Raw genomic sequence first — 23,053 nt, 5'->3', positions numbered from 1 at the left:
TGCGTTGTTCTGAGGTCTGTAAAAATGTAATGCTAATGGACATGTGTTGGGAGGGCGCTATGGGAGGGGAGGGTTTGTACTGATGGAGGGGGATGGTCTGCACTAAGGAAGGTCTGCACTGATGGAGGGGGGTCTGCACTGATGGAGGGGGGCTCTGCACTGATGGAGGGGGGTCTGCACTGAGAGGGACTGCACTGAGGGGGGTCTGCACTGATGGAGGGAGGGTCTGTACTGAGGGGGGTCTATACTGAGCGGGTCTATACTGATGGAGGGGGGTCTGTACTGATGGAGGGGGTCTGTACTTAGTGGGGGGGTCTGTACTGAGGGAGGGGGTCTGTACTGAAGAGGGACTATAATTGGTGGAGGGGTGGTGACACCAATTTTTTCCGCACCGGGTGACACCAACTGTAGTGACGCCACTGAAAGAGCTTAATGTACCATAATGTGCCTAAAACTCAATCAATTGTCTTGAATCTTTGCACAGCCTAAGTTCCCAACTTCCCAAACCTATCCTAGAAGTTTCATGCATTTAGGTGTTCCACAAGGCAAACTAGGGACACTAAGCTTGTTTTTTAAGGAGCTTAATGTGGCTTAATGTTCCAAAAAGAGCTGAGATGTCAATCAATTTCCCCCAAACTTCGCACAATAGAAGACTCTGTTTATGTCAACATATTCTGAAAATGTCAGAACATTTGGTAAATCACACCAAAAGTTTTTCACATTAAGCTATATTTTACAATCCCAAAACATGTGGCTTAGTGTAAAAAGAGCCTAATGTACCATAATGTGCCTAAACTTTAATAAATTGTCTTGAAACTTTGCACAACCTAAGTTTTTAACTTTCCAAACCTATCCTAGAAGAGTCATGGATTTTGGTCTCCCACAAAGAAAATTAGAGTGTTAAGCTTGTTTTTTGAGGAGCTTAATGGGGTTTTTACAATAAACTGCCTAAACCTTAATCAATTTCCTTGAAACTTTGCACAACCCAAGCTTTCAGCTTCACCAAACCTATCCTAGATGTTTCATGGATTTTTGTTTTCCAGAAAACAAGTGAGTGACATTAAGCTTGTGTAGCCCCTACCACCTTTTGTGTAGTGGCCGTAGTTTGGGACAGCCAATGGGGGGAATATTATGCGTGTGTGTGGCTCACTAGCCAATCACTAGGGGTTTCTTGGCCAGTGGTGCATAATGGCGAAGTGCATATATACTTGGGAGAATTGCCATGTGCTCAGTCTTCATACAGCCTACATCCAGGCTTGTCCTGAAGATGGGAATGCTCAAGTGTGGGAAAGGTTTGACTAGGCCTCAAGCCTAGAAGAGGCCTTGCATGCTGATTGAGGAGGAGAACCAGAGACGCTGGATGGCTACTGGAGGTATCTGTTACTGGAAAGGACCTAAGGAGCAAGTCTGGTGTCTCTCCTACTGAAGATCTTACTACAACCCCTGGCAAAAATTATGGAATCACCAGTCCCTAAGGATGTTCCTTCAGTTGTTTATTGTTGTAGAAAAAAAGCAGATCACAGACATGGCCAAAAACTAAAGGCATTTCAAATGGCAACTTTCTGGCTTTAAGAAACACTAAAAGAAATCAAGAAAAATAATTGTGCTGGCCAGTAACAGTTAGATTTATAGAACAAGCACAGGGAATAAATTATGGAATCACTCAATTCTGAGGAAAAAATTATGGAATCATGAAAAACAAACAAACAAAATAACACCCCAACACATCACTAGTACTTTGTTGCACCACCTCTGGCTTTTATAACAGCTTGCAGTCTCTGAGGCATTGACTTAATGAGTGATAAACAGTACTCTTCATCAATCTGGCTCCAGCCTTCTCTGATTGCTGTTGTCAAATCATCTTTGCAGGTTGGAGCCTTGCCATGGACCATTTTCTTTAACTTCCGCCACAGATTTTCAATTGGATTGAGATCCGGACTGTTTGCAGGCTATGACATTGACCTTATGTGTCTTTCTTCAAGGAATTTTTTTCACAGTTTTTGCTCTATGGCAAGATGCATTATCATCTTGATAAATGATTTCATCATCCCCAAACATCCTTTCAATAGATGGGATAAGAAAAGTGTCCAAAATTTCAATGTAAACCTGTGCATTTATTGAAGATTTAATGACAGCCATCACCCTAGTGTCTTTACCTGACATGCAGCCCCATATCATAATTGACTGTGGAAATTTGCATGTTTTCTTCAGACAGTCGTCTGCATAAATCTCATAGGAACGGCACCAAACAAAAGTTCCAGCATCATCACCTTGTCCAATGCAGATTTGAGATTCATCACTGAATAGGACTTTCATCCAATCATCCACAGTCCACGATTGCCTTTCCTTAGCCCATTGTAACCTTGTTTTTTTGTGTTTAGGTGTTAGAGATGGCTTTCTTTTAGCTTTTCTTTATGTAAATCCCATTTCCTTTAGGCGGTTTCTTACAGTTCGGTCACAGATGTTGACTCCAGTTTCCTCCCATTTGTTCCTCATTTGTTTTGTTGTACATTTTCTGTTTTCAAGGCATATTGCTTTAAGTTTTCTGTCTTGACGCTTTGATGTCTTCCTTGGTCTACCAGTATGCTTGCCTTTAACCACCTTCCCATGTTGTTTGTATTTGGTCCATGTTTTAGACACAGCCGACTGTGAACAACCAACATCTTGTGCAACACTGTGTGATGATTTACCCTCTTTACCTACATACTAACAAGCAGATTTAATCTGATGCAGGTGTTAGTGTTTGTAATGAAAATTTACAGAGTGATTCCATAATTTTTTCCTCAGAATTGAGTGATTCCATAATTTATTCCCTGTGCTTGTTCTATAAATCTAACTGTTACTGGCCAGCACAATTATTTTTCTTGATTTCTTTTAGTGTTTCTTAAAGCCAGAAAGTTGCCATTTGAAATGCCTTTAGTTTTTGGCCATGTCTGTGATCTGCTTTTTTTCTACAACAATAAACAACTGAAGGAACATCCTCAGGGACTGGTGATTCCATAATTTTTGCCAGGGGTTGTAATCTTATGTCCATCCCTATTCAGCTGTTGCTCTATTACCCAGTGCCAGCATGTGCTCCTATTGATTCTGCACTGTGGAATACTGAAAGGGACTGGTGAGTCTGGAGTTCTCTTCTAATCTAGTTTTGCCATGGATGTTCTCAGCCCTATACCTTCTCTGTCAGTTATTGAGTTCTCCAATAAAGCATTCAAAAATGTACCTAAAATGACTTGTGCCAAACTTTTCTTTGATCGCACAGCCCTTCACTGGCCTAGGATCTGCCCAAGATCAAAATGTCAGCCTTCCCTGCCTTTGGCTGTCCATGCTATGCCTCTGGGGGTCAGGGGGGTGCTGTACTTGTTTTTTTGGGGAGTTTAATGTAGCTTATTGTACAAAAAAGAACTTGGAGCCAGGAGCGCCGCTGAGGGACCCCAGAAGAGGAGGATCGGGGTCACTCTGTGCAAAACCAGCTGCACAGAGGAGGTAAATATAACATATTTGTTTGAAAAAATTAAAAAATGAACCTTTATATATCCTTTAAGCTAAATGTTACTCATTTCCCTTGTGGGAAACCAAAATCCATAAAACTTTCAGGATAGGTTTGGGAAGATAAAAACTTTGGTTGTGCAAAGTTTCAAGGCTATTGGTTAACCACTTCAGCCCGGAAGGATTTGCCCCCTTAATGACCAGGCCATTTTTTGCGATACAGCACTGCGTCGCTTTAACTGACATTTGCACGGTCGTGCGACGTTGTAACCAAACAAAATTGATGTCCTTCTTTTCCCACAAATAGATATTTCTTTTGGTGGTATTTGCTCATCGCTAATGAAAATAAAATGGTATGTGGCGCTAACTAACATAAACAAAGAAGGAAAAATGACACACAAAATATCAACAGCTAACGAGAATGTGTCGCAACAATAAGGAAAAGTGACAAATCTTCAATATGGTGAAAAATAAAAAATACTGATCATAGCAAGGTGGAGTAAAGAAGAGGGATGGCTCCATTGTGTAGTAATTTAAAATGGTTTATTCAAAAAACACATGTAATAACTTACATTAAAAATCTCAGAAAATGGCTGTAAAACAGGTACTTCCAGTCTCAGCCGTGACCGGAAGTGAAAACACCTGGCTCCTCCTCGGTCACCCTTTGATGAAGTCACGTGAGCAGTGACGCAACGTGTCAGGGAGGAGCCAGGTGTTGTCACTTCCGATCGCGGCTGAGACCGGAAGTACCTGTTTTACAGCCGTTTTCTGAGATTTTTAAAAAGATTTTTAGAAAAAACAATCGCTGTCCACTTCATCCAATCACTATCACCATCCAAAGTGCGCCACTTGTTTCCCCAGGCTCTCACCTCTAGTAAAGACCCCTACGGGTCAAGTTGAGCTTGGATAAGCAGAAGAAGCTGATTCCCCACAATCGATCGACCTCCAGCGATCACCTCAGCAAAAACGGGATATTTAGAGGATGGTTTCAGTCTGGCAGCATGGCAGGACCTCTTAAATATGAGATCTGGGGTCAAAAAGACCTCAGATCTCATATTTACACTAAAATGCAATAAAAAAAAAAAAAAAAAAAAAGTAATTTAGAAAAATGACATTTGAAAAAATGTGCCTTTAAGAGGCGTGGGCGGAAGTGACGCTTTGACGTCGCTTCCGCCCAGCAGTGTCATGGAGACGAGTGAGTGCCATCTTAGCCTCACTCGTCTCCAGACAAACCACGGAGGAGGACGCGATCGCCTCCGCCGCTACCGACGGCTCCGGATCGCGGCGGAGGGCACCGGATCGCGGCGGGAGGGGGGGCCCTCTCCCGCCACCGATAATAGTGATCTCGCGGCGAATCCGCCGCAGGGACCACTTTTATCTGAAAGCCGGTCGCCGCACGAAAACGGGGATACCGGGGTTATGGCAGCTAGCCATAATAATAGCTAGCCATAGTAATATGCCGCACTTATGGGCACTGATAGGTAGCACTGATACGTGGCACCGATGAGTACTGATAGGCGGCACTGATGGGCACTGTTAGGTGGCACTAATGGGTACTAATAGGCAGCACTGGTAGGCAATGATAGGCAGCACGGATAGGCGGTACTGATGGGGGCGACACTGATGGGCATTGTTCGACAGCAGTGATGGGCATTGATGGGCAGCACTGATAGGCAGCACTGATAGCCAGCATTGACTGGCATCACTAATGGGCACTGATTGGTGGCACTTGTGGGCATTGGTGAGCACTGATTGATGGCACTGGTGGGCACTGATTGGTGACACTGTTGGCACTATATTATAATCAGGGCACTGATGATCAGTGTCCTGATTACATATGTAGATGTCTCCCTGTGTGAAGATGCCGCTGATCGGCTCTCCTCGCCACACAATCTGTCAGTGTGAGACGAGGAGCGACGATTACCGTCATCTCCGTGTTTACATGTGACCGGCTGTGATTGGACACAGCCGATCACATGGTTAAAGAGCCACGGCTCTTTACAGAGATCGGGGTGGAGACGTGTCCTACCAACCCAGGTGGCCGCGATCCTGCGCAGCTGCGATCGCCATTATATGATGTCGTCCCAGAACAAGAGCCACACTGCCCCATCGTCATTTGACGGTGGGCGGGCGGCAATTAGTTAAAGCTTAGGCACATAATAGTAAATTAACTCTTTTTACATGTTTAACCACTTCACCAGCTCTCACACCCAGTGGTGTATTTAGGTTTTGTGCTGCCCTAGGCCTGATGAAATTCATGCACCCCCTAATTTAAATACGACCCACCCTTTCTGCCAAGGCCACACCTCTTCCTATTTAAGACTCGCCCTATCATCTGTAAACCACACCCCTTCCAGGCCCCTGCCCCCTCCATCCCCCCGCTAGCAGCAAAAATAGCCCCTTTCAGAACAAATCCTCACCCTCATATAACCCCTTCCAGTACAAATCCCCTTCTCAGCACAAACCCTTGCCTCAACCTCCCCTTTCCCAGCACAAATCCTCCCCATCTCACGCACCCAGCATAAATCCCCCTCTCAGCACAAATCCCCCCCTTCTCTCCCTCCCAACATAAATACCCTTCTCAGCACAAATCCCCCCCTTCTCTCCCTCCCAACATAAATACCCCTCTCAGCACAAATCCTCCCCCATTTCTCCCTCCCCGCATAAATACCCCTCTCAGCACAAATCCTCCCCCATCTCTCCCTCCCAGCATAGATACCCCTCTTAGTACAAATCCTCCCCCATTGCCCCCTCCCAGCATAAATCCTCTCCCATCTCCCCTTGCCAGCATAAATTCTCCCTCTTAGCAAAAATCCTCCTCCATCTCCCCCCTCCCAGCACAAATCCTTCCCCATCTCCCCCTCCCAGCATAAATACCCCCTCTTAGTAAAAATCCTCCCCCAATCCCCCCTCCCAGCATAAATCCCCCTCTCATCTCAAATCCTCTCCCATCTCCCCCTGCCAGCATAAATCCCCCCTCTCATCATAAATCCTCCCCATCTCCCCCTCCCAGAATAAATCCCCCCTCTTATCACAAATCCTCCCCATCTCCCCCTCCCAGCATAAATCCCCCCTCTCATCACAAATCCTCTCCCATCTCCCCTTCCCAGCATAAATACCCCCTCTTAACAAAAAGCCTCAGCATCTCCCCCTCCCAGCATAAATCCTAACTTTCAGAGAAAATCCTCCCTCATCTCAAACCTGTGCCTCCTTCTCTCCCCTCCCAGTACAACCCCCCCAGCTCCTTCTCCTGTTCTGTAAGAGCAGCCTGCTCTGCTGGGACTTGTAGTGCTCTAGACTACAGGGGACTGAAAAATGGCAGCCCACTCTGCTGGGACTTGTAGTGCCCTCTGTGGGGGATCCTCAGTCCCCTCCACAGTCTAAGGCACTACAAGTCCAAGCATAAGGGGCTGCCATATCTCAGCCCCCCACAGAGGGCACTACAAGTCCCAGCAGAGAGGGCTGCCACCAGTCCTCCAAACAAAGCATGAGGAGACTTCACAGCCTTGCACCCCCTGACACTCCCTCCTTGGCTGCCATACACTCCTCTCCACTCTCGCCTTACAATAGTGTCCTACCTGAGTCTGGGTGGCATGTCGCACTGCATGGTGAAGCAGTGGGTGGGATTTCCTGATGTCTGAAGACACGTCCAGGCTCCCAGACCCTGGCACAGCACACAAGGCTGCAGATCACTCCACCACTGGTCAGGCACCTCAGTGGCTGCCGACGCCACATGTGTGCACACCGGAGGTTGTATCTGAGCGGGAGGAGGCTGCCGGAGCTGGGACTCAGGAGGATGGGTTGGGGGGGGTTGCACAGAGGGGATGTTTTTGTGCGGGGGTGCGGCTTTTTTGCCGCTCCCCACAAAGTGCCACCCTAGACCAAGACACTGCACTGCTCACACCTGTTTATCCCTACTGGACCAGAGCAATTTTCAAATTTCTGCTATGAGCCTGTTTATTCTACGATAATTTTTTCATTACTTAAGACAGGGGTAGGCAACCTTGGCCCTCCAGCTGTGGTGAAACTACAAGTCTCATGAGACATTGCAAGACCCTGACAATCACAGGCATGGCTCCTAGAGGCATGGGCATGATGGGATTTGAAGTTTCACCACAGCTGGAGTACCGAGCTTGCCTACCCCTGACTTAAGATAACAACGTAATACATGCATTATTTTAAGGACAAACAAGGCTTTCTTTTTGTGAATATTGTCCTGCAACAATATTTTTTTTTTTGCAATCCTTAGACAATTAAATGTAATAAAACGAAACAAAAGGCATTTTTTTCTTTTTTTTTTTAGCAGTGTTATGCCGCGTACACATGATTGGACTTTCCGACAGGATGTGAACTTGTTGGCTGAAAGTCCGACCGTGTGTATGCTCCATCGAACATTTGTTGTCGGACTTTCCACCAACAAATGTTGGCTATCAGGTTCTCAAATTTTCCGCCAACAAAACGTTTTTGTCGGACTTTCCGATCGTGTGTACACAAGTCCGTCGCACAAAAGTTCACGCATGCTCGGAATCAAGTACGAGCCGGAAGTGCTCGGTCTTGTAAAACTAGCGATCATAATGGATATATTCATGACTATTGAACTTCCTTTTTCTTGGCTCGTTGTACGTCTTTTACGCCATCACGTTCCCACGTTCGTAATTGATGGCCAACATTTGTGTGACCGTGTGTATGAAAGACAAGTTGGCGCCAACAACCTTCGAACAAAAATCCATGGTTTTGTTGTCGGAAAGTCGTGGGCGATCGTGTATACGGGGCATAAGTTTAAAAATAAATAGTGTTACTGCACATAAAAAATATGGGGCACATGCCGACCGGCCATAGCCGAAAGACGGCTACTTATTCTGGGTGGGCGTCCATGGACGTCCTCCCAGAATCTCGCTCTCGCGCGCCCCCTGGGGCGCGCACCCGAGAACATCCGTGACCGCCGGGTCCTCTGATCGCTGATCGCGGCCGTTTACCATGCGATCGCTCCATCAAATGACGGAGCGATCACATGTAAACAAACCAGCGTCATGTCATGACGCCGGTTCCTCCCTCCCCTCTGTGTACCGATCGGTACAGTGTGAGAGGAGAGGGGGAGGGATCGGATGGCAGCAGCGCTGTGGGCTGGATCTATAGTGCCCACAGCGCTGCTCTGTGACAACTGCAGTCACATCCATCCATCCATGCTCAGCCATCCCTCCATACTCTAATGCCCTGCAATACTCTGCAATATCCTGCACTACTCTGCAATACCCCGCAATACTCCGCAATACCCCGCAATACTCTGCAATACCCCGCAATACCCCCCAATACTCTGCAATACCCCGCAATACTCTGCAATACCCCGCAATACTCCGCAATACCCCGCAATACTCCGCAATACCCCGCAATACTCTGCAATACCTTGCAATACCCCGCAATACCCCGCAATACCCCCCAATACTCTGCAATACCCCCCAATACCCCGCAATACTCTGCAATACCCTGCAATACTCTGCAATACCCCGCAATACTCCACAATACTCCACAATACTCCAATACCCCGGAATACTCCGCAATACTCTGCAATACCCCGCAATACTCCGCAATACCCCACAATACTCCGCAATACCCCGCAATACCCTGCAATACCCCGCAATACTCTGCAATACCCAGCCATACTCTGCAATACCCAGCCATTCTCTGCAATAACCTGCCATACTCTGCAATACCCAGCCATACTCAGCCATACCCAGTCATACTCAGCGATACCCTGCCATGCTCAGCCATACTCAGCTGTACTTGGCCTCTGTATGTGGCCAGGCTGTGGAAGTCTCACACATGTGGTATCGCCGTACTCAGGAGGAGTAGGAGAATCTATTTTGGGGTGTCATTTTTGGTATGTACATGTTATGTGTTAGAAATATTGTATAGATGGACAACTTTGTGTTAAAAAAAAAATGCGTTTTAACCACTTCCCGTCCTTGACTTTGTGCGGGGATGTCTGAATGATGCCTGCAGCTACAGGCATCATTCAGATATCAGCTTTTTCAGCTGGCGATTCCCTACACAATAAGAATGATCATATTCCACTGCTTGATCGTTCTTACGGGAGGCGAGAGGGGACGCCCTCCCTTCCTCCAGTGCTTCTACCGACTCACCGCTACAATCGAATCCAGGATCTTTTTTTCTTTTTTTAATTTCAGGCTTCGCAGCCTAGAGATGAGATGCGGGGTCTTATTGACCCCATATCTCACTGTAAAGAGGACCTGTCATGCCATATTCCTATTACAAGGGATGTTTACATTCCTTGTAATCAGAATAAAAGTGATCAAAATGTTTTTTTTTTTGGAAAAAAGCATCAAACTAAAATAAATAAAGTAAAATGAACAATAAAAAGAAAAAAATTTTTTAAAGCTCCCCTGTCCGTGTGCTCGCATGCAGAAGCGAAGGCATACATAAGTCCCGCCCACATATGAAAACGGTGTTCAAACCACACATGTAAGGTATTGCTGTGAACGTTAGAGCGAGAGCAATAATTTTGGCCCTAGACCTCCTCTGTAACTCAAAACATATAACCAGTAAAAAATTTTAAAGCGTCGCCTATGGGGATTTTTAAGTAGCGAAGTTTGGCACCATTCCACGAGCGTGTGCAATTTTGAAGGGTGACATGTTAGATATCTATTTACTCAGCGTAACTTCATCTTTCACATTATGCAAAAACATTGGGCTAACTTTACTGTTTTGTTTTTTTTCAAAGCACAAAAGTTTCAAAAAAAACGTGTTCGAAAAATTGCTGCGCAAATACTGTGTGAGATAAAAAGTTGCAACAACCGCCATTGTATTCTCTAGGGTCTTTGCTAAAAAAAACATATATAATGTTTTGGAGTTCTATGTAATTTTCTAGCAAATAAATGATGATTTTTACATGTAGGAGAGAAATGTCAGAATTGGCCTGGGTGCTCCAGAACGCCTGAAGGTGCTTCCTGCATGTTGGGCCTCTGTATGTGGCCACGCTGTGTAAAAATCTCACACATGTGGTATCACCATACTCGGGAGTAATAGCAGAATGTGTTTTGGGGTGTAATTTGTGGTATGCATATACTGTGTGTGAGAAATAACCTGTTAATATGACAATTTTGTGAAAAAAAAAAGAAAAAAAATCTTGATTTTGCGAAGAATTGTGGGAAAAAATGACAACTTCAAAAAAACTCACCATGCATCTTCCTAAATACCTTGGAATGTCTTCTTTCCAAAAAGGGGTCATTTGGGGGGTATTTGTACTTTTCTGGCATGTTAGGGTCTCAAGAAATTAGATAGGCCGTCAGTACTCCAGCTGTGATCAATTTTCAGATATTGGCACCATAGCTTTTGGACTCTATAACTTTCACAAAGACCAAATAATATACACCAATCTGTACGTATTTTTACCAAACATATGTAGCAGTAAAAATTTGGCCAAAATTTAGGAAGAAAAATTACTAATTTGCTAAATTTTATAACAGAATAAAAAAAAATTCATTTTTTTACCGAATTTTCAGTCTTTTTTCTTTTATATCGCAAAAAATTAAAAACCCGACGGTGATTAAATACCACCAAAAGAACGCTCTATTTGTGTGAAAAAAAGGACAAAAATGTCATATAGGTACAGTGTTGTATGACTGAGTAATTGTCATTCAAAATGTGAGAGCACCGAAAGCTGAAAATTGGTCTGGTTAGGAAGGGGGTTTAAGTGCCCAGTGGTCAAGTGGTTAATCATAAATAGTGTTACTGCACATAAAAAAATATGCATTTTATTCTGTAATTTGTCCTGTGTAAAACAACACTAAAATAATGATTTTACACAAAACATTGAAAAGTTATTTACAAATGAAGTAAAGTGGGGTTTTTTAAATTTTTGCGCTATTTTCAGTGTGATGCGTGTAAATATATCTAAGAAGGTGTAAAAAATATTAATGAGCAAAGTAACCAAAAACAAAAAAAAAGTTTAACTATTAGTTAATAAAATAGAAAAGAAAAAATAAACAGGAAAATTATAATTGAATAGAGAAGGGGAATATAGAGTTAATCAGTGCTGATTAGAGAAAACTAAAGGGTTAATAAGGGGTTCAACAGAGGAACATTTAATTAGAAAAAAACATTTTTTTTTTTTTATTTGTCAAGGTTGCTTTAACTCTCTTCACCTGCAAATCGAACTTCATCCCTTTGATCTGTAGATGCAAAACACAGAAAGTTACAATTGATACAATGTTTCAATGTAACAGCTCCTGCTGAATTGTTGGGTACTGAGACAGGGAAGGACTGGAGGACTAGACTGAGAAGCAGATCTGGATATAGGACTGGATGTACTAGGCACTCCCTGTGTACACTGATGACATGTTTTTGGGCATGTCTAGTACGCCCAAAGTCTGCAACTGGTTAAAGAATTGTAAAAAAATGGTTAAATGTGAATAACTTTTGTGGTAATTTACCAATGAGCTGAAATTTTCAGAATATGTTGGCATAGAGTCTTCTTTTGTGTGAAGTTTGCGGAAAATTGGTTAACATCTAAGCTCTTTTTTGTACGTTAAGCCACATTAAGCTCCCTAAAAAACAAGCTTAATGTCCCTAGTTTGCCTTGTGGAACACCGAAATACATGAAACTTCTTGGATAGGTTTGAGAAGTTGAGAACCTAGGCTGTGCAAAGTTTCAAGACAATTGATTGAGGTTGAGGCACATTATGGTACGTTAAGCTCTTTTTACATTAAGCTCTTAAATGTTTTAGCATTGTAAAATATAGCTTAATGTGAATAACTTTTAGTGTGATTTACCAAATGATCTGAATTTTTCTGAGTATGTTAACATAGACAGAGTCTTCTATTGTGTGAAGTTTGGGGGAAATTGGTTAACATCTAAGCTCTTTTTTGTACTTTAAGCCACATTAAGCTCCCCAATAAACAAGCTTAATGTCCCTAGTTTGCTTTGTGGAACACCACAATGCATGAAACTTTTCAGATAGGTTTGGGAAGTTGAGAACTTAGGTTGGGCAAAGTTTCAAGACCAATGATTGAGGTTTAGGCACATTATGGTACGTTAAGCTATTTTTACATTACAGCGGAGTTCCACCCAAAAGTGGAACTTCTGCTCATTTGTCTCCTCTCCCCCTCCGGTGCCACAATTGGCACCTTTCGGGGAGGGGGGAACAGGATACCTGTCTTTGACAGGTATCCTGTTCCCACTTCCGGGAGTCCGCGCCGCAGCCCATGACATCACCGCGGAGCTCCTTCCTCCTCCCTCCTCCTTCCCCTGTCGCTGGGCCAGTAGGAGAAAGGAGCGGGGCCTTGCGCATGCGCAGTAGGGTTCAAGCCGTACTGTGAAGCCGTAAGGCTACAATGCCAGGTTCCCTTACTCGCAATGGTGGCGGCAGCACCCAACAGCTGAAGGAAACATCAGCTGCGGTGCCGACATCGCTGGACTCCAGGATAGGTAAGTGTCCTATTATTAAAAGCCAGCAGCTGCAGTATGTGTAGTTGCTGGCTTTTATTTATTTATTTATTTTTTGGGCAGACCTCTGCTTTAAGCTGTTCACATTAAATGTTTTAGCATTGTAAAATATAGCTTAATGTGAATAACTTTTGGTGTGATTTACCAAATTATCTGAAATGTTCTGAGTATGTTAACATAGACAGGGTCTTCTATTGTGTGAAGTTTGGGGGAAATTGGTTAATATCTAAGGTCTTTTGTGTACGTTAAGCCACATTAAGTTCCCCAAAAAACAAGCTTAATGTCCCTAGTTTGCCTTGTGGAACACCAAAATGCATGAAACTTCTAGAATAGGTTTGGAAAGTTGAGAAGTTTGGCTGTGCTGAGTTTCAAGACAATTGATTGAGGTTTAGGCACTTTGTTACACGTTAAGCTACATTAAGCCATTTTCAATTAAATGTTTTAGTATGTCCCGTAAAACTGATATTATTGATCTCCTTTGCCAAGCTCCCATTGACAACCAATGAGAGAGGGCACTTTGCCAATGACTACCAATTTGAGAAACATTACACTGACCACAAATATAGGGAGATACTATATTGAACACCAATGTAAGAGGCCATTTCTTCAATGAATCACCAATGTCAGGGTTACTACAATGATCATCAATGTAATGGGCACCTCTTTACTGAATTGCTAATGTAAGGGTGCACTTCACCACTTGACATCATGGTAAGGAAACACTACACTAAACACTTGTGTAAAAGGGTACTATGCTGGTCACCAATATAAGAGGCTACTTCTCCAGTAAATCAGCAATGTAAGATGGCTCTTCTCCCACTGACCACCGATATAAGAAGGGCACTTCACAACTGTTCACTAATATAAGCACTAATATAAGCACACCTAAACTGACCAGTCCACACAATGCATGCTCCAGACATACTCATGACTTCTGCACTTTATAAATTGACTGTACTTTCTGCATTTCTCTTCTGTTCACTATTATTATTTGTTTAATTTTCTAATTATTCCTAATACATTTTTTTCTTCAAAACTTTTAGCCCCCGTTCACACCTATGCGAATTTGATGCGGCTTACACAGCATCCAATTCGCAGGACATTTTAAAATACATTCATTTGAATGTATCTGGTTTACATATGTGCGTTGCATTCGCACTGCGCATTGCACAAAAAAACTTATGCGTTTTTTGGGCATTGCGGTGCGAATTACAAGCCCATTATCTCCTATGGGAACGCATCTGATTCGCAGATGTATTGCGTTCTGAACATGGATTTTCTCCTTCTCCTCACTACACCTCCCCCTCTCCCTGCTCACTGATCCGCAGCTACAACGCAGAGAAACCTCTGAACAACTGATTTTTATCTTCCCAGTGAAACCTGAGCTTCAATTTGCACCGCACATGTGTGAACCCAGGCTTAGTGTAGCATTTTAGTTGACATTTCTGAAGACAGGTGCAATGCAGTATATGGTATATTCTGGTAATTCTGCATTTAGATTTTTTCAGTTTTGCATTAATAGGTAATTTTCTGCTATACATCAGTAAGAATATTGTCAGCATTACATTATGCTATTTTCAGTTAAAGATATTGGGCTAAAGAATATTGGAATTTGACATGTGCTTTGGATAACCTCCAAGTCAATCTATACCGAGTTCATAATCTTTCCTTCCCCCATGCCGATCGATGGCACAACTATCCATCTCTGCATGCTGGGATGTTAGGTGTAATCCTGGACTCTGAACTCTCCTTTCAGTCCCATAATAATCCCTTTCCAAATCTCTCAAAAATCAATGACAACACAGAGCTTCTATTTCACTCCCTGGTTATCTCTCGACTTGACTTTTGTAACTCTCTCCTCATTGGCCTACCTTTACTTAGGCTATCCCCTCTTCAGTCCATCATGAATGCTGCTGCCAGACTCATCTACATTACCAACCATTCAGTGTCTGCTACAGCTCTTTAACAATCCCTCCATTGGCTTCCATTTACCCAACTAATACAATTCAAAATACTAACAGCAACCTACAAAACCATCCACAAATTTGCACTCACTAACCTTGTTTCAAAATACCAACCAAAATGTTCCCTTCACTCCTCCCAAGACCTCCTGCTATCTAGTACCCCTGTCACTTCCTCACATACAAGCCTCCAGGACTTCTCCAGAGCCTTTCCCATCCTCTGGAACTCTTTACCCCAATCTGTCTATCTCCCACTCTATCTACCTTTAGGCAATTCCTGAAAACCTATCCTGTCTTTAACTTATAAACTTTTACTTTTTCCATCAGCTCATCTCTCACAGTTATTACAAGGCCCTCTGATGCATTTGTATTGCATCATATTGTCCCTGTACTGTCTTCCATTTTGTAAAGCTCTGCATAAACCGTTAGTGCTATATAAATCCTGTACAATAATAATAATAATGTAATGCTTTGCTTAGCGAGTCTCTGTTATCTTACATATCTAACACATTCAGTTCATACTAAACTCTTAGGAATAGTTGTACACAACTTAAAGTTATTGCAAGGTACCTGGGCTACTGTCTACTACACCATCTTTCTGCTCGTGACATAGCATCCAATCCCAGCAAGTTTCAGTATAGGAACGTATCTGTTCAAGAATATGGAGGACTCTCATCTCCTTCTTGGCCTGTCCTTCATCGGGTTGAGAGAAGATCACATTATGGAGTGCAGCATTGGCTCTCATCCTTGCATCTTTGAAATTCTGAGAGTCCTTTGTTCTTCCATCTTGTTCTGTGTCATGAAGAATCTGGAGTAGCAGTGGAAGGCAGCCTGATCTTCGCATGGCTTGGCAACTCTCTTGTGAGCTGGACATGGCCAACAAAGTGCGCGACATGTCATCCTTATCACGTGTGGCCAGCATTGACAAAAGCCAGAACACCACCTCTACCTATGATAAAATAGGCAATGACAGTCAGCTACCATTGTAACCTAGGCCTGTGCAACTGATTTATGTTTACATTTCACTTCCATCAATACACATTTTATGGGTAAATCATTTCCATGTGTACCTTATTTTCTGGTTGACCTGAGTTGTCTTCTGGTTGTGAAATATTCTCTGGAACTGGTCTGTCCACAGTCTCAAGGATTGCACAAGGCTGGGGGGATAGAACATAATTTACTTTGTTAAAATGTGGTTATACAATCCTCTTAGACCCCTTTCACAGTGAGGCATTTTTCAGGTGCTTTTGGGCTAAAAAATAGTGCCTGTAAAGCGCCTGAAAAACACCTCCCCTGCAGTCTCAGTGTGAAAGCCTGAGTGCTTTTACACTGAGGCGATGCGCTGGCAGGACGTTAAAAAAACTCCTGCAAGCAGCATCTTTGGAGCGGTGAAGGAGTGATGTATACACCGCTCCTTCACCGCTCCTGCCAATTGAAATGAATGGGCAGCACTGCTGAACCACCAGCAAAGCGCAGCTGTAACATCACGTTGCAGGTCGTTTTAACCTTTTTTTGGCCGCTAGTAGGGGTTAAAACCACCCCGCTAGCAGCCAAAAACCTCTGCAAAAACGACGGTAAAGCGCAGCTAAAAATAGAGGCGTTTTACCATCAACGCCCTCCCGCTCCAGTGTGGAAGCAGCCTTATTCACAATCTGATCACAGGAATTGGTGTTTTGTCTTTTTTGTCCAATTATGACTTTTCAGCTGGTCTGAATATTTTCATGCAAACCTACCCAGATGAAGAATCACACAATTCATGAATTAAGGCAATCAGAATTCCTGCTCTTTGCAGATTGGACAAAACTGCTTAAAAGTTTTCAAGCAATGCAATAAAAGTAGACTTGTGCAGAGAGTATATGGAGGTGGCCATTGCAGATTAATCCTTCTGAAAGTGCTAGCTCTTTGGCTATTATTGTGGTCCAAATGCTTAGAGTAAAGCTGTGTATACACATTCAGTTTCTTTTTTTGTTCCCCCAGCAGGTTAAACAAAAATACAAAAACTGACAGATTCCTGGCATGAACAAGATGATGTGTAATACAGGGATTTCTCCCGCTGCGCTATTGTATTCTGACAGGGTGACACCCCCCCCATCAGAATACACTGATCAGCGCTTACAGCCACTTTGGCTGCAAGTAAAGATCGAATGCTGGTTTTCCAGCAAGACCGTTCAACAGAAGCCACTTGTTAGACCCGCTACTGTTGAACAGACAGCAGTACACATGTACGGAAAAGGGGCTGGTTCCTGCTGAACCAGACAATTTTTGGTACTTGTGTACTGGGCCTAAATCTAAAGACAAAGACTATTTCTTCAGTTTTGGATGCAATGGGGAGTCGCTGAAGCCCTGGTATCATTTAATTGCTGTATTTTATCCACCCTAAAGAGACTCATTCTATATATTTACCACAGGGATCATGGAGATTAGGGATATCTTCGCTGTCTAAACCTGTCTACACATTATGCAATTGTCTTGTTCAATTTATTTTAGATCTACCTTCAACTATGTAGTGTAAGGGCCTGTCTTATTGCATACAATTTGAAAGTGTTTAGGTTTGAGCTCATATTATGTGGTTTTGGTAAATCTAAAGCAAAATTGTACAAGAAAATTGTATAATATGTAGCCAGTTTAAGAAGGGATTTTCCCTCAACTTTAGAGAGATTTGTTTCTCAATTGTCTCACCTATTGTGTCAGGACAGGAAGTGAAGTGGAATCTCCTCAGTGGGACACGGAGAGGAAAACAAAAACTCCTGACAGATGTTTAACCATTAAATCATATGCTTTAGATATTTTTTGAGGTACTGACCTAAAGCCAGACAAATCCTGACAACTAGTAATCTGGAATTAGCCCAATTGGTAAATCAATTGACATATAATATTTACATTTCTACTAAAGAGAATCCTTACAGAAAAGCTGAAATGTAAACTGACAAGACATAAGAAAAGATGTCAAATACAAAATAGGCAAATAAACATGTACTGGAGTACCCGTTTACTCACCATGCTCAGATGCAGGCCCCTTTAACACTTTTCCCACAATTCATTGGGTTGCTACCAGAATACTCTAGTTTCAGTAGGTTGTCCTCCCTGTATTCTCGGGACTGGGATCCCTCCAGCTGGCTGTTCACCTGTTTGACCGGAGGTACCCTGGAGTTCACTAAGAGGGTTTTGTTTATGAGGATAAGTGCAAGTAACTGTGTTTTGAACCGTTTAACTGAAGCAGTGATTCTCAGGCGAGCGTTGTATAATTTGTGTAGAGGCAAGTGTTGGACAATTGGTGTAAAAGAGCTGTGAATGAGACATGCAAAGGAGAGCTGTGCCTAGGTGAAAGTTGGGTGACGGGTTGTGGAGAAGGGGTGCAAAGGCAAATGGTGGCTGTTCAGAGTCGAGCTGTAGAAAAGCGTGTAGAAGCAAGCAGTGGAAGAGTGGTGCAGAGCTAAGTTAAAACAAAAAAAAATTCTAGTGTTTATTAGTGTTTATTACTGCACCCACTGACATCAGTGCTGGGAGTTATTACTGTATCCACTGACAATGATGGGACTTACTGTATTCTCACTTTATCTTCAATGTACCCCAGTCTCTATTTTGTCTAAAATATAGCAAAGCAAAGGGGGAAAGTTGCTAGACTAAAAGCCAACCACCATGAAGTGATACCCATTTTGTTGGCCTTTTCCACTTTTTGGCCATGCCTACATACGCTTAACATTTTTATCCTCTATCCCTTTAAGGTGTCCCTCCATATGATTTTCAAATGTTTGCACTATGCATGCTATAAAACAGCAGTATCTCCTGTGATTGCACCAATATACTGAAATGTTCCTGGTGTAAAAATGGCTTTTAGTAATTTGGTCCATATATTAATATTGTGCATGGGAACTTTAAATAGGATTAAATGGGCAAGTGACATGTGATACCGATGTAGCATCCTGATGTTTAGGCAGGGCTGCTAGTAAATTTACCTGCCAGGCGTAGTCTCATTGGCCGATTGATAGGGGATCAATTGATTCCACCCTAATTGTGGGATTGCTGCACTTCTCTCTTCTGTCACTAGATGGCCGGGTATCTGGTCACATTATATAAGACAAGGGCATTGCAAGGACAGATTAGGAATAGATGGGGTATCTCAGCCAATGGGCAGGGATCTTCTTAGGTTCCTTGGCCTGCTGGGAGACCCTATTTAATTAGGTGAGGTCAGGCGATCGGGGTTCAGTGCCACCTGGATGGCTGTCTGGGTGGAGGTGTGTAAAGAGTTCATTGTAACCTTTGTTACAAACTGTTTAAGATCGTTGCCTTAGCAGACAGCGCTCCTACACTTGCAGATGTGGTGTCTTGCTGGATGCCTTTTCCTGCATGGCTGTCTACCTATAGAAGTCTTGGTGTCTGCTAATTAACCTTCGCAACTACTAAAGGGTGTCCTGGCCCTGAACCCTCTCTCCCACAGTTCAGTTTAAGAGACAATAAATCTCTTTGCATTCAAAAAGTATCTGGCACCCATGAATCTACCTTACACTACACCCACCATGCCTTGAAACACACTTTACAAAGAAGGATGTCAGCTGTCCCTAACTCTAGAGGTTCTCACTAGACTAAAGGAGGCCTGGGACCTTGCCACACCAATAACCCTGTTTTAATTCTGTATTTATGTTAAATTACATGAGAACCAGTGAATTAATTCACAAAAAGAAATGTTTTACCTCTATAGTTTGTTCCATTCGTTGCATTTCTTCCAGCTGTTGCTCAATCTGCTCCATACGGGAAGCCCGAATCTAACAGGACAAAACCAAGTTAAAATCATGAGCATACCAATGGAAAGGTTGTTACTGGGAGAGAAAGTGATAAGAAATTCAAAAATTTACAGTTGACACCAAAATAGCAGGGGAGAGGAAACATCTAAAAAGGGGCACATGTTCTGGTAAGAAATGTCAAATATGGACTCTCCTCCTCAATTTGTAAAGGCTTTCTTTCTGTCCCGTGCAACTAATGCTCGTGCACATGTACCAGCACACAGACGAGCTTGGGGTAGTATCCAGCGTGCACTGACACATAGGGACATTTGTGTTCGCCAGTGCGCATCACCGTGCATGTCCACGTGCATTGGTGCCAAGCTGCCTATTTAAAGGCGGTCCTGGTGTGTGCTAATCGCTGGATGTTCTTTAGCTTCCTTGTGATCCTTGTTCCTGTGTTCCTGCTTTGCCGATTGATCTTTTGTTGCTGACCCGCCTTTTTCTGTGGATTCTGGATATTGACCTCGAGTTACCGCTGACTATTCTTTGCCTGCTTCCTTGGTGCTGACCTCGGGCCTGCTACTGGACCTTGCTTTGCCTGCTTCCCTGGTACTGACCTCAGCCTGCTTCCTGACCATGCTGCCTTGACCATGTCTCTGATCATGGCAATCACTTGCTACCAATCTACAGACACCCCTGAGACACCCATGCTTCTTTGAGCCTTGAAACTCAGTCACCACATTCAGGGGTGCTCAGACCAGAGCCGCAAGGAAAGTCCCCTAGTCAACTCGGCCTCCAACCAAGGTACATGACAGTAGGTCACAGGAGTGTACTTCATTCTGAACTCCTGTGAAACATATTAAGCTGACAGCAGGCTAAAGCCTGCTGTCAGCTTATGTCACTCAGCCAGTCCAGGCTCTGAAGGGATCCCGACTTTAATATCAGGATCTACTCAGATGCCTGAGCCAGCCGCTCCCACCCCCTTCATAGCCCAGCGATCCAGCTCTAGAGGGGCAGAGCAGAGAGTCAGTGACTGGCATTCACTGCTGTCTGCTCAGTGAAGACTGAGAACTGAGCAATCAGCGGTGTTTGATCGCTCAGTTCTCGGTCTTAGACGTGGCAGAGGACAGATGAAGCATCCGATCAATTCTGCATCCACCTAGGTGAGTATGTAAGTTTATTTTTTTTAAATCCTGCACCTTTCTTTTAACAGTCTATTAGATAAAGCAGGTCAGTATCTGTATGTCAGAAAAATGTTAACGTTTATCTAAAGACACATGTTTGATGATGGATAGAGCAGCGAATTGTTAAAATTCTTGGTGGGTTTTTTGTCAACTGTGTCCCATTGAGACAAAGAGTAACCTTCTTAAAGCCAAATAAAAGTTAGCTGTAGTGTATAAAAATATGAATGTGAACCATTAATTTACAGAAAAAATACTTTAAAATTGACAATATGTTCTACTATGAGTCACATCTTTCCTATGACATATACGTTGAACACTTTTTCTTTTACCAAATTTAAGCAGAACAATTTTTTGCCTTTTCTTGCATAGGCAATACATTTTTCTATTAACATCCAGCAAATTATTGGGGATGCCTACACAACATGGATGAACTCCAGCAAAAACTAGGCCACATATGTCAAGCAAATCTGTTTATATTTGGAGAAAACAAATATAAAATTATCTATAAAAAAAATACAATAATGTTAGGGCATCAGTGCTATAAATCGGATTATTGATCAAACATTTCAGCTGCTCATTCTATTGGTTGGTGTTAGGCCATCTAAAGCATATTGTACACTGCACACTGTACACTATACACTGTAAAAGCAGACACAATGTATTTAGTATGTACTGCCTTGTTGTAGTGAACCTGTACTTTGCCCATACTAGGCAAAGTAAGGGTTTTGCTTTACAGAAGTGACCATACGAAAACAGTACTTCCAGACATGAAGTAAAAATTTGACACTTCACCCGCCTCTTCATAATGCACCACTTGATAGCAAACTGGCAGGCCGAGTGCTGTCACGTGAGGGAACATGCACAGATCTGCGTACGTTTTGATTTGTTCAGAAGGTTGAAATACATGCCGGAATCTTGGATGGTCAGACAGCAGGATAATGTGGGGAAGTCAAGTCCTGGTTGTTTTATGGGCCCTACTGTCAAATGAACCTGTTTGTTTGCCTAGTAGGAGCAAATCAGAGATGCCAATGCCCATGCCCTTGTCTTTTTAAAGATGTTTTGATTGTCAGGACATTTCCTTTTCTGACATATTTATTTCTATGAAAACTTAAGTTATTTGTAGGAATAGCCATTTGACCTAACCGTGCACACTTCAAAAATAGCCTTATTTTTTATTACTTAAATACAAGTAACTTACAATATTTTTATCAAAGATGAACAAATGTTTCATGTCTTTTATATCCATTCCACTTCTATTGACATTGTCATATTATTTTATGCAATAACATTTGTATATTTTCATGTACAGTAGCCCATTAATATATATGTATGTCCCCCTTCCTCATCACACAGTCCATGAAGGCTGTTTTTAAGGGTTGGCAGTTGCAACACCCTGTGTCATCACACCAGTGGTCACCCCACACACCTCTCTGGTTGAACCCCTCACTTTCTTAGTTCTATATCTTTCCAGATCTAATATATGGGCTTCCAAGGGAATCAAGTATCTTAATCAAATATATGCAGGTGGTGCCCTTCAAACCTTTGACTCCTTAAAATCGCGAACTCATATCTGTTCTGATTCCTTCAATTGTGCCATGCTTTTCAATTGCAATTCTCTACTCAACTTGCCTCCTTTACAGTATCAGGGATAGAGCCTCTACTGTGGAATGACTCCCTGGTGAAATCTCTCCCTACCATATACAAAGTACTTCAACTTACTATACATGAAGGCATTGACAAACTCTTATGCTGCGTACACACATCGTACACACATCGAACAACAAATGTTCGATGTGAGCTTGTTGTAGGAAATTCCAACCGTGTGTAGGCTCCATCGGACATTTGCTGTCAGAATTTCCGACAACAAATGTTTGAGAGCTGGTTCTCAAATTTTCCGACGACAAAACTTGTTGTCGGAAATTCCGAGCGTGTGTACCCAATTCAGACGCACAAAATTCCATGCATGCTCGGAATCAAGCAGAAGAGCTGCACTGGCTATCGAACGTCATCTTTCTTGGCTTTTCGTACGTCTTGTACGTCACCGTGTTCTTGACGTTTCCGACAACATTTGTGTGACCGTGTGTATGCAAGACAAGTTTGAGACCACGTCCATCGGAATAAAATCCACGGTTTTGTTGTCAGAATGTCCGATAGTGTGTACACGGCATTATAGTGCTGGCGCGGGGAGGTTCCGGAGCTAGATTCCGAGGACTGGGAAGACATTTGGGAATATCCCAT

At 43.0% G+C, this 23,053-nt stretch overlaps 1 protein-coding gene across 1 annotated transcript in view; it reads right to left on the bottom strand.

Annotated features, from left to right (window-relative positions):
- The window catches only part of APC2 (APC regulator of WNT signaling pathway 2), a 121,216-nt gene that overhangs the window by 24,382 nt on the left and 73,781 nt on the right, over window positions 1-23,053 (bottom strand). The window contains exons 8-10 of the mRNA XM_073596700.1: window positions 19,602-19,673; window positions 15,981-16,067; window positions 15,481-15,859 (exon numbers count right to left, since the gene is read on the bottom strand). Coding sequence (XP_073452801.1) covers window positions 15,481-15,859; window positions 15,981-16,067; window positions 19,602-19,673 — 538 coding nt within the window. The remainder of the gene's footprint in view (window positions 1-15,480; window positions 15,860-15,980; window positions 16,068-19,601; window positions 19,674-23,053) is intronic.

Source organism: Aquarana catesbeiana, linkage group LG01 (genome assembly GCF_042186555.1).
Source record: "Aquarana catesbeiana isolate 2022-GZ linkage group LG01, ASM4218655v1, whole genome shotgun sequence".
NCBI lineage: Eukaryota > Metazoa > Chordata > Amphibia > Anura > Ranidae > Aquarana > Aquarana catesbeiana.
The sequence above is the reverse complement of the archived record's forward strand: the minus strand, read 5'-3'. Positions and strand labels throughout refer to the sequence as shown.